The sequence below is a fragment of the Meles meles genome, chromosome 7 (assembly GCF_922984935.1).
Source record: "Meles meles chromosome 7, mMelMel3.1 paternal haplotype, whole genome shotgun sequence".
NCBI lineage: Eukaryota > Metazoa > Chordata > Mammalia > Carnivora > Mustelidae > Meles > Meles meles.
This window is the reverse complement of record NC_060072.1, coordinates 124,693,618-124,705,675: the sequence shown is the minus strand read 5'-3', so window position 1 is coordinate 124,705,675 and position 12,058 is coordinate 124,693,618. Positions and strand designations below refer to the sequence as shown.

Here is a 12,058-nt window from a genome sequence, read left to right as displayed (position 1 = left end):
TCTCATTCATGGCCCTCCGTTCCCTTATCTGTAAAATGGGAGTAGGGGACATCTCTGAGGGACATTCTAGCTCAAACTGGGTTTTGTTGTTTGTTTTCCTGTTATATCTATGAAAAGGCTCCAAGTCAGAATAGAAGCGAAGGTAAAACCAAAATTGGCAGAACAACTGTTCTCTGAATTACAGGCTACAAAAATATATTTAGCACCCTGGGTTATATCCCTCTAAAACATACAGGTTTGTATAATTGAATCTGTTGCCAGATTTTCTAGAATAGGCACTCTCTGTGAAAATGGACCCCCTTCTGTCTGATTTTCTCTGGCCCATGATTTCTTTTCCTTATTTATTAGACAGTTGACTCTTTAGTTAGGCCCAGCTCAAGTAATTTTGGAGAATGCTCTGCTCCCTTGAGTACCATAGTGTAGAGAGGATGTCCTTTGAGGTTAGAGGAAATCATTTAAATCCGCATTTGCCATTTAACTTGACCTACCTTTCTGACCTTGGACAAGTTCCCCCTTCCTGAGATATGTGTCTTCATCTATAAAGTGGGAGATAAAGATATCCTTCTTCTAAAGCTTAAATAATAACATATATGAACACCTACTAAAATGACTGCTGTATAATAAATGCTTATTAGTCCCATCCATGTTCCACTTCCCATGGAGCGTCATCAGGAAATCTCCATTGCTTTTCCCTCCTTTTCCCTAAAGGGCAAAAGAAAGAAAAGGCAGGAAGAAGGAAGGTTTCAAATATCAAATGAATATATCTCATCCTATGTTTTCGGGTCTTTCAAGATAAGGTCTTAATTTGGTGCAGTCCTGTCATTAGAAATACACCCGTTTGTGAAGTGAAACTTCTCCAACAGTTTTTTTCTTTTATTCATCTTCCAGCGTATATACTTGTTAGAGACTGTGGGGTTTTTATTTCTAAATTTTAGTGCCAAATGACAGGAAGTTTAACATGGATAATGTGTTTGGTTAAAGGATAATTGTACTTGATTACTGGTTTGTATCATAACAAAAGTCTGCTTTTTTCTACAATTCGTAAAGGGCCTTCTCCTATTTTATCTTACCTAGTGATCTTTCCAGTAACCCAGTGTGTGTTATCTTGGGGTCACCCTTATTTGACATGTAAATAAGAGAAAACTCAGAGAATCAACATAAAATTAAAGGTAGTTCATACAGATAAGTCAAGTAGAGTAATAGTATCGTCAGAAAAAAGCAGAGAAAAGCGAGGGAGACAACAGTGAGATCCACACGACGCGAGTGTTCTGTGGAGCCCTTTACCTTTGCTCTACAGAGACATAAATTTGGCTCAAAGCCCTGGAGCAGTTGTTTCACAGAACTTTTCAGGTTACGTTTTACTTTTACTATTTTTTTATTATGTTCAATAGCCAACATATAATACATCATTAGTTTTTGACGTAGTGTTTAATGATTCATTAGTTGCATATAACACCCAGCGCTCATCACCACACGTGCCCTAACCCCCACTCCCTGTTACTCCCTCCCCCCACCCCCTATCCTTCTGTAACCCTCAGTTTGGTTCCGGACTCCAGAGTCTCATGATTTGTCTCCCTCTCTGATTTCTTCCCATTCAGTTTTCCCTCCCTGTGCTATTTTAGAGATCATAAGACAAAAGCAGAGTCACTGGTTAGTTTCAGATTAAAAGTCTTTACACTTTGAGCTGGTTGAAGTCTGCCATTAGGTCTGATTATGGGGACCTTTGGTCAGGTTCTACAGTTCTGTAGATGTTCCCAGTAGCATTATTTCAAGAGGCATTATTTTTTGTAGTTGAAAGATGAGCATTCAGGAAGTCTTAAAAAGATAGGGGTATTCCTATATAACTTCCAGGGATTCTGTCTTCTCTAAATGAGTACTTTTGACCATGCCTAGAGAATACCCAGTCACTTAAACGCATCCCTAAAATTGGTTCTTTGGCTTGTACCCTCCAGTCAGTGGTTTCTACTTCCTTGTGTTTTTAGTCGATCTTCATCTTATATGCTTTGCTAAACATAGAGTTCTTCAGTAGATACTTGCTGCTGTATCAGGTGGGAAAAAACACGGGAAACTGAGTTAGAAGTCTTCGCATTTAGACTCCCTGCAGGTAGAAATGGCTCAAGGCAAAAATGTAGATAAGATAGGCCATAGCAGAGGATTCCAAGATTAAAGGTGAAGGGCTTGAAATCCAAATGGACCCCCCCCCATCCTAAATAAAAAATTGGGCTAGGAGATGTTTGGCTGCGTGGGTAGGGGAGCTGTTCTGTTAGGGTCTGAGCCAGCCCTTGCCTCTGGCTCCACATGCTCCCAGGTGAGGAGGGAATTTCCCCTTTAGGGGCTTTATGCATCTGGGGTAGAGGTGGAATGAATATAGACCTTTCCAGTCTGCCCCTGGATGTACTCAGTGGTTTATGTGAAATCTAAAACACAACCTTAAAAGTTACCTGTACATTTCATCACTGATGGTGGAAATATAAATTGTTGCAGCCTTTTCTGGAGGGCAGTTTGGCAATATCCATCAAAATATAAAAATGTGTAGAAGCTTAGCCAGTGGTTCTACGTCTATGAATCTAGCCAACAGAAATATTTACATAAGAGTGTAAGTGTACATGTATACGGAAGTTCATTGCCTCATTGCTTTTAACAGGGAACAATGGGAAACAACCCAAATGTCTGTCAGGGGAGTGGGAAAATTTTGGGACCTCTGTACTGTGAGGTCTTGGGCAGATGTTGGGAAGAATGAGGACGTGCTCTGCAAGGCTGTAGAAAGTATGGAAGAGCGCAGACCAGGCTTTTTAGTTATCTCTGGGTGTGGAAATGGGAAGCATCATGGGGCCAGGGCCTCTACCTTGTACAATTCTGACCACACAGAATACAAGGTAAGTGGTGCTCCCAAGATTTGTTTAACAGGAGGAGTTTGGGTGTGCTTTCACTTTTTATTTTATGTATATGTTACCTAACCCATTATTTTGTAAAGAACACATATTAATTTTTGAAATTAATTTATTTTCAAGATGGGGTAGGGGCAAGGGAGAAGGAAAGAGAAACTTAAATGGACTCCATGCTGAGTGGGGATCCTGACATGGGACTCGATCCCACGACCCTGAGATCACAATCTGAGCCAAAACCGAGAGTTGGATGCTTGACCTACTGCGCCACTCAGGTGCCCCTAGGGCATATATTCTAAAAAATTGTCTTGGCCTTCTGTCAGGTCACAGCCACAGGAAGCAGACTCAGAAATAACTGTTGGTGTTGAGCAGTTCAAAGCCACCAGGACTTGAGCACCTATCAGTCATAAAGGAGTTGCAAGTACTTGTTAATTATATATATCACAATTGATTAAAGCAAATCAACTATTAACCGTGTGCAGAATGACACTGTAGTCTTTAGGAGATTTAGAGAGGCTCGTTTCTGTCTTTGGACACTCTCTGTAATCTGGTCCAGTTTTTGACTCAGAATCATATGGGCAGTGCTTGACTTTTTCCATTCAGCACAGAAAGTGAAGTGATCTGCTGTGATAAAATATTAACTAAATTTGTATGACTTTTTGACTGCTATAAGTGCAGAGCATTTATCAGATAAGCACCATTTTCCTGAGCCTTCTGTGACTAAGTATTTTATCTTACTGCCACCATTGTGTGAAATCTTTGACTGGAAAATGAATACTGGATATTACTTAAACCTTTTCATAGGCTGCAACAGAACGTCAGCTTAGTGTTCATACATCAAAATTTGTTCAACAGCCTTTGCATAATCCGGGAGAATTTAATAACTGTTGAGGTTAACTTTGTCAGTGAAATAAAGGGAAAGGAAAATGTTGGAAATTTAAATGATGCAGATAGCTAAATTCTTAATCCTCAAATTTAAATCCCTTAATTCTGACCATTATATCATACTGAGGCATTTTAATAATCATGAAACTAAGCAGGTCTTTACTCAGATTATTTACAAACAAATTTTCCTACATTTGTTGTGAGCAAAGTACCATAAGCAGTTTTTATTGCAAGTAATATTTAATTTCCAGAATCGTCTGTCCATACTTCTGTCAACATCATAAGATCTTAGTAACTGCAAAACAAACTGTAACTAAATTATAAAAGTTACACGTCTTTTGCCTCTTTTTTTTGAAATGAATTTTAGTATTTTTCTCCTTTTTTATCAAAAGTTCTGCTTTTGATAAAATTGGGAAAGTGGAGACATGTATGTTATTTTGACTATCCTTTATCTGTAGTGATGGAATATACTGATCTTTAGTCTGTAAACCACAACTCTGAAAAATTGGTGATTTAAAAAAATATAGATAGAAGAGATGCCAAATTTCTAAAAATTATAGTTAGATAAATGAAGAAGTGTGAAATTGAGAATTCATTCACAGATGTGATAGTGTGAGCTTGAAAGAACATTGAGATGAGTGTGTTGCTGAGAGCACACACTTCGGAAATTGTTGTTAGATTTCACGGTTACTCAGATGACTCCTAGATGCTGAGACACATAGGTTGATTGACGTAGTTTAGAGAACAACCACCCAGGTAGACATTCCTGATTTACAGACTAGCAGTCACATCAGCAGGACCAGAAGGTGCATGGGAAAGTGCCTGGACCCATCTCAGTATGGTGGATTCATCAGGGCCCCTCTTGCTGCCCAGAAAAGCCGGAGTTCCTGTTGGGTCAAGTGTGCACGTGTGTGGATGCGTGAGAGTGACTACACACACTGTCACTTAAGCCCTGTGTTGTCGGAAACTGGCAGTGTTCTTCCTATTTTGTGGTTTCATTTTTATTTTAAAGGCTCTTAGTAAATGTTAATATCAAGTTGAGATGACTTAGAGCTAGTGGAGACTTGCTACAGAGAAAGGAAAGATAGGAGGAGATAGGCTGGCGAAGCCATCATCTTGAAAGCCTGGATGGAGAAGTCTTGAGAAATGGTAGAAACCTAGAGACAAGGAGTGTCCTACCTAACAGTTAACCATAGACATTCCATCTAAGGGGATGCCCTTGACTTACCCCAGAGATTTTGGGTGGAGGGTTGCTAGTGAATGGTCAAGTTTTGGTTTTGTTTCTGCCCATCTGAAGAGATGGCAGCCTTATTTCTCGGTCAGAAATGTAGACCTTCCCTGCAGCCTGATGTCCGTCCATCATCAGTGGTAAACTACACATCCGAAGTGGTCCCACTGCAAGGAGCACTGGGAGTCTTGGGAGCAGAGATCCCTGTGGCCATGCGCCCCCGGGAGCTGATGACGTCTCAGATGTACCTGCACATATTCAAGAGCCCTCTGACAAATCTGAGAATTTTGGAAGAGGAGTCCAGGGCCATTTTGCTATTTAAATTTCTGTGCTAACCTGACTCTGGCTACTTTCAGTACATGGGATCAGGGGCTCCATCTTGGGAAGCCTCCCCTAAAACTTCACGTGGAGGCACCTCATATTCTGGGCATCTCCATCATCACCATCTCCACCATCTCTGGCCTCTCCATCTCTGTCATCTCCATCTTCTCCATCTTCTCCATCATCTCCATCTCCATCATCATTATGAGTGATCATAATACCCACCGAATGAACATGCTGTTCCAACCTTCCCCACCCCAAACCATTCTCACTAACATTTGCATAGGCTAGTATCTGGCACACAGTAGGTGCCCAATACATTTTTTTTTAAGTTTTTTTTTTTTTTTTTTTTTAGTATTTTATTTATTTGACAGAGAGAGAGAGGTCACAAGTAGGCAGAGAGGCAGGCAGAGAGAGAGGGGGAAGCAGGCTCCCCGCCGAGCAGAGAGCCGGATGCGGGGCTTAGATCCCAGGACCCTGAGATCATGACCTGAGCCGAAGGCAGAGGCTTAATCCACTGAGCCACCCAGGCGCCCCGCTCAATACATTTTTATTGAATGAGTGGATTTTGCACCCTCGGAAGTTGTTCTTGCCCTTTCTTTCATGCTCGTGAATTTCCGGTACCAACAGTGTTGACTAACTGGTAGTAGGCATCACAGTAATGCTAATTCAGTAGACTTGTTTTCTGTGGCTGATACCTTAAACTAAATTTCTGTTTATGAAGGATGTGTCCATTGGATTAAAACTTTGTTTTCTTCTCTTTTCTTTTTTTTTAGATTAAGACTTTCTAATTTTGTTCTTTCTTTCTTTCTTTATTTGCAGGGGTCTTGCCCCTCAGAATAAGCCAGAATTGCAGAAAGTAATGGAAAAGAGAAAACGAGATCAAGTAATAAAGCAGAAAGAAGAAGAAGCACAAAAGAAGAAATCTGACTTGGAAATAGAGCTATTAAAACGGCAACAGAAGCTGGAGCAGGTAAGAGTGATGGGGGTGAAAAGTTGTTTTTTTCCTTTATTGAGGTAAATCTGACATTCAGTATTGTGGAACTTTAAGGCACCCAGCGTGTTGACTTGGTACATTTTTACTGTGGTATATTTGACCCTGAGGCTTAGCTAGCACTTCCATCACAGAGCTACATTTCTCCTGATGCTGGGAACAGTGGAGATCTAGTTGCTCAGCAAGTTGGATGTCCGTAGTAGTTTTGTTGACAGTAATCACTGTGTTGGGTCTCTAGGACTTCTGCAGCTACTGGCTGCAAGTACATACCCTTAAACAGCATCCCTCCCATCTCCCCAGCCCCTGGCAGCCACCGTTTTACTCTCTGCTTTTATAATTTTGGGGGTTTTTTTAGATTCCACATATGAGAGAGATCATGCAGTATTTGTCTTTCTCTGTTTGACTCATCTCAAAAGTTATCTTTTCTGTCCTGAGAAATAAGGCTGTTGGAACAAGCAGAATTTGCCAGACCTATCAGATGTAAATGATTATTGAATAAAAGGAAAATATGAGACAGAATGTCAGCAAATGGGCTAACATACATTCAAAGTAAAGACAAGGATTCTACTGAGGATTTAGAAGAGATTCAGGAGGCAAAGCCCAAAGTGGGGAATATCCCTGAACTCACAGCGTAGTGTCGGGAGCGCAAGCAATTGAGTGAAATTCAGCTTCACTGAAACTGCACACAGAGCCAACTGTGCCCTGGTCTCAGGAGCCTTGTTTGCTTAGCTTTGATTTCGGGTTCTTGTCTCTGGTATTGCTGGTAGTATCAACCAGAGGGCTGCTGCTCCCACACAGGATGAGCCCAGGGCCCGTATGCAGACGAGCGTATATCCATGTAAGATGGAGACCAGGAGAGAATGTCTTCCATGGGAAACAGAAGGTGTTAGGGACTTTGGAAAGTGAATGAATGTTTAGGAAAGCCTTTCAGTATGTAAATAATTTTCCTGTTTCTGAATTTCATTTAGCTTGAACTTGAGAAGCAGAAATTGCAAGAAGAACAAGAAAATGCCCCAGAGTTTGTGAAGGTTAAAGGCAATCTCAGGAGAACAGGCCAAGAAGTGGCCCAAGCACAGGAGTCGTAGGCCCCAGCGACGGAGACGGCGCGCCTGGGCCACCACATAGGGAAGCTGTGAGCACGCGCCTCCTCAACGCTTAATCTCAGGGCCGAAGCCCCTGGCGAGAACCCCAGCCAGCAGAGAACTGTTATTTTAAGAAGGATTTGGTTTTGGTTTTCCTACAACCTGGGTGGATAAATGATCTGTGACCGTTGGTGATTCCTATTCGCCAAACGAAGGATGTTGACCAGCACTTAAGTTGGGATAAGTGAACCTGTGTTCAAAGACTTAAAGAAAAACAAAAACCCCACAACAGCAAAAAAGAAAGAGGACACTGGAATAAATTCTAGAAAGTTGCACTACTTGGTTTTTCCTTCTAGTCCAAGTTTAATGGGGGCATAGAGCCTTTTTTCTTCTAAAACCTAAAGAAAATGTGTTTTGTTTCTTCCTTTAGTTTTCTGTTAGATAATTTAGATCAGATAGGACGGTATTTGACCTGTTACACCCAACATGTGTAAAGTCCCTTTTGAGACTCCAGAGCTGTCTCATTTCGTTACACTTGGACCTGTGTTACATTGACACCCGAGAGTGCTAATATTGAGCACAGCTTTTACCTTTGTTGACATTCAGATTCAGAAATGGGGTGAGAAGGTTAAAAATATGGAAAAATATTCATAAAAATATGGAAACAAATACATGTAAAAGATACGGAAAAACATAAATGTTCATCTTGATCTTATTTTAATTCCTTTGGGTTCTCTGATACTAGAATGTTCCATGATGACATTCCAGTTCGGAGGAGGAACATCATAGAAATCCACCTGTTGCTTTGATAACTGTTAGAATTTTGTTTTGTTTTGTTTTGCTTTTGAATTTCTTGCTGAGCTAGTCCTTGTGTATGAAGCAGTCTCCCAGTTCGTTGGGGAAGAAAAACTAGTCCATATTGCCCAACTTCAGTGTCAAAAGTAGAGGGTGCAAATTTTTGAGAGCAGTGTGGGGGATGCTCCCACTGGGAGCTGGGCGAGGAGGAGTTCTTTGGGTATTTTAATGTGAAACAAATGTAGGTTGGTCTCCAGGAGGCCTAGGTGGAAGGTTGGTAGCATTTGTACATTTTGAGTATCATTAAATCCAAGTTTTTGAAAATTACAGTTTAAAGATCACATATTGCTTTGCCCTTTTTTTTTTTTTTCTTGTGAAGAAAGATGGTTCCACTGCCCTGTTGGCGGTGATGACTACTGTCCTGCCTCTCAGGAAGCACTGAGGTGAGGGGAGAGGCTGCCCAGCTTCCACATGCTAGCCAGCTTGCTACCCAAAGTGAGGTCCCAGACAAGCAGCAAAATCCTGATGCAAAATGCATTTTATTACTGCTGGTATGGGCAGGGGTATATTCTACTTGGGGTGATCTGGAGGAATTTATGTGGATTCAGTAACATCCATCGAGATGATCCTGCCAATCATTTCTACAGTGAAGAGTCATCTTAAACTTTAAAACTGGATCCCGAGCTTTTAATCCTAATAAGCATAGTAGAAATTAGCTTTCTGTGGGAATGCTTTAGTTTTCATAGCTGACGGGTTCATATTCATATCTTGTGAACAAGATAAAGGTAACCACGATGACAATATACTGCTAGTCAGAGGACATGTCGGTTGCACCTGAAGTGGGTGATTGCTCGTCAGTAAGTATTAATGAAAAACGTGAGATGCTTAAAATAAAATGTTGCTCTCTAATAGTTTGCTTTTGGAGGATGGAGTGGTAACTGATTTTTTTCCATCCTTCTAAGCTTGGAGAGAACAAAGTATGCTAAATGATCATCTTCGAAGTACCTTTCTGATCACACGTTGATTGGAGTGCTTTCTTTGTGCATTTGGGCTGATGATGAGATTTGCAAAATGAAGAATCAGGACTGGCTCATAGCTTTTCACCTAACTGGATGTTGGAGCTTAAGTCCTGTGCCCTTGAAGCAATTCTGCCACTTGATAAAATTTTCAAGGGCCCTGAGAGGCCCCGTTAGCAGGACCGAGTCTCTTCCTAGAACTTACCCAGAATTCATTCCTCACTGGGAAGAAGAATTACAAAAACATGTCCCTCCCAGTCTCACTCACCAGTCTGCACAGTGACGTGTGGTGAGTAGTACAAAGTCTGGCCAAAAGACTTGTAAATAGTGTGTAGTGATGTCTTATTTCCAAACAGTGGGATGTACAGGTGAGAAACTCTCTGAAGTTGTCAGATCAGCTAGGCTCACAAGCCTGAGTTTCAGAGGGCGCCCGTCTCTCCTCCACACATTCATACTGGACAGTCCAAACTCGTAGGACTCGTGAACATACAAGCAGTTTTGTGCTTTGAGCCACTTTTTGACCAAAATGGCTCCATTTTTCCACTCTATGGTTTTCTTAAACTAGTTCAGTGTTTTATAGTCTCCTGGTAGTAAAGTAGTGTTGCTTTCTAAGCTACAACAAACAGTTGACTTTATTCTTCTACTCCAAAAAATCTTGACTTGTTTGAGTGTATATAATATATATAAAGGGAGCCTTAATGGATTTGTTTTCATAATTTAATATTTTTTGTATTTGCTCTTGTACAATTGTTTTTAATGGAAAGTATTACAGAATTGAGGGTGGAATTCTTAGAACCAAAGTTATTCTTAATAAAAATCACCACATGCTTGGACCATGAAGCTGTGTTTGTCTCTTCTGTTGGAGACGGATGTCTGGCACTGAGGGTGGGGACGCTGCGTTCAGCTCAAGGGGTAGGAGGTGGTTTAGGTCTCGCTTTGGTGACTGTTCTCTTGACAGCGCTCTCCCTCCTGCCCCAAATCAGTTATGTCCTCTGGAGCCTGTGTCAGTCAGGCTGACAGTTCACTGTGTCAAACAAATTCATGCTAAGGGATCATGCTACTTTTTGTATAAAACGTGGTATGTTAGTAGCTGCGGTCAGCCTTTCAGATCGAAGTAAGTGTTCTGAATTTTAGGTGGCTTGGTAGGACCGTGGAGGCGTATCTTGGTAAGGGCTATTTTTTAATGCCGTGAGCTCGTACATACGATGTATCTGACGTGTGACCATGAAATTATTTTTTTTTCAGCTAAATTTACATTATCCTCAAAAAGTTACTTTGGGAATCTCTACACTTGATGACTTTGTACTATTAGTTAAAATAGTTGGGAGATCTGGTCTCTTTGTGCCTTTGTTTTCCAGCCCCCAGTCATTACTCCCCTTGATGACCCAACTGCTAGTGTCTTTGGACTCTATTTTGAAAATCAGATCTACTCAGGGCAGTGTAGATGTCCCGCCTCTAAAGGTATACTGTGAGCTCTAAAGACCAGTGCAGTAGATGGGCTCCAAAGTGATTTGTGCCATAGCTTCATTCTTGGAATGCAAGCAGGCAAACCCCAGGGGGGCAGTTCCGAGGCTGTTACTCTGTTTCCTAGAGCCACTCTATGCTTGTTTCTTAGAGTAAGAGTTACAGATTTGAAAAAAGACAGGGCAGTTAAAGTGTTTGATAACATTTGAAATGCCAAGGGCAGCCAAAAAGTATTAGAATAAAACTGGCAGGCCTACATTTACTAGTATAATGAGAAATGGAGTGTGTTCTTTCTAAGATTGTAGGGTAAATGAACTCTTCATGAGGTAGCCTCACAATTACAATTTCTTCCTTTTTGTTTCCTCGTAAGAAGATGCAGTCTGATTATCAACTAGGGATGTTTTCAACATCTTCCCACTTGTTCCTAGATATCCTAGCAAGATGGTAATTGCCAGCCAGAGTCCGGTAAAAAGGACACTTGGTTATTTATTGAGAGCGTGCTGATTGCTGCTTGGGTGTCGTTGCTCCCAGGCCCCTCGAGGTTGGGGGATATATTTGTGTGTGTCAGTGTAAATATATATTTACACATCTGCACTGCTACTTATTTTTATGTTTTTAGTTATTGGAAATTGTGAGTTCATATTAATACTCTCAAATCTAACCTAGTACTACCTTCTAGCTTTCCTCTTTCCGTATGTGTAGCTTCTTTCTCTAGCAGTGGACGCCTCCTCCATGTACTTACTCATTTTCACACACCCCACCCCACCCCATACCTAATCTATCTCCTGCTTCACTCAGCACCATCCCCACTCTGGCCCTGCCTATAGGCTTTGTGGCTCAATTACCAAGGAAGGAAAGAAGCAAACAGGTTTTTCTTGGACATTTTAAGCATCAGTTGTGAATTTAAACTAAATTACCTCAAATCTCTTGAACTTCAGATTTAGTATGCTTATTTTGTACCTTTCAAAACTCGAACAATATGTGAACCATGCTGGATGTGTCATTTTGAGTTCCCTAGAGAAACAGAGCCAAGAAGAAATAAGAAAGAGTTAGTGAAAGATATGATTGATTGGTAGGTAGGTAGATAGACTCACGAGGAATGGGCTCATGCAATTTTGGAGGCTGAGAATACCACTATCTGCTGTCTGCATCCTGGAGACCAGGAGAGCCAGCCAGTGGTGTGATTAGGCTTGAGTCTGAAGGTGTAACGCACAGTCTGAGAGCAGGTGACCCCTGTTCCAGCTCGGAAGTCAGGCAAAGGGAGAGAAAGGGAGTGAAACCTCTTTGCGTCCTCTTTTGTTCTGTTCACACAGGCCCTCTGTGGGTTGGTTGTAGGGAGGGCTGCCTACTGAGCCCACTGATCCAAACATCAGTCTCCTCTGGAAACA

At 41.4% G+C, this 12,058-nt stretch overlaps 1 protein-coding gene across 5 annotated transcripts in view; it reads left to right on the top strand.

The window, feature by feature from the left end:
• The window catches only part of FAM107B (family with sequence similarity 107 member B), a 224,111-nt gene extending 214,065 nt beyond the window's left edge, over positions 1–10,046 (top strand). For all 5 annotated transcript variants that reach the window (XM_046012400.1, XM_046012401.1, XM_046012402.1 and 2 more), the window contains 2 exons: positions 6,142–6,292; positions 7,282–10,046. In XM_046012400.1, coding sequence (XP_045868356.1) covers positions 6,142–6,292; positions 7,282–7,398 — 268 coding nt within the window. In that variant the 3' untranslated portion in view covers positions 7,399–10,046. The remainder of the gene's footprint in view (positions 1–6,141; positions 6,293–7,281) is intronic.
• Positions 10,047–12,058: the final 2,012 nt, after the last annotated feature.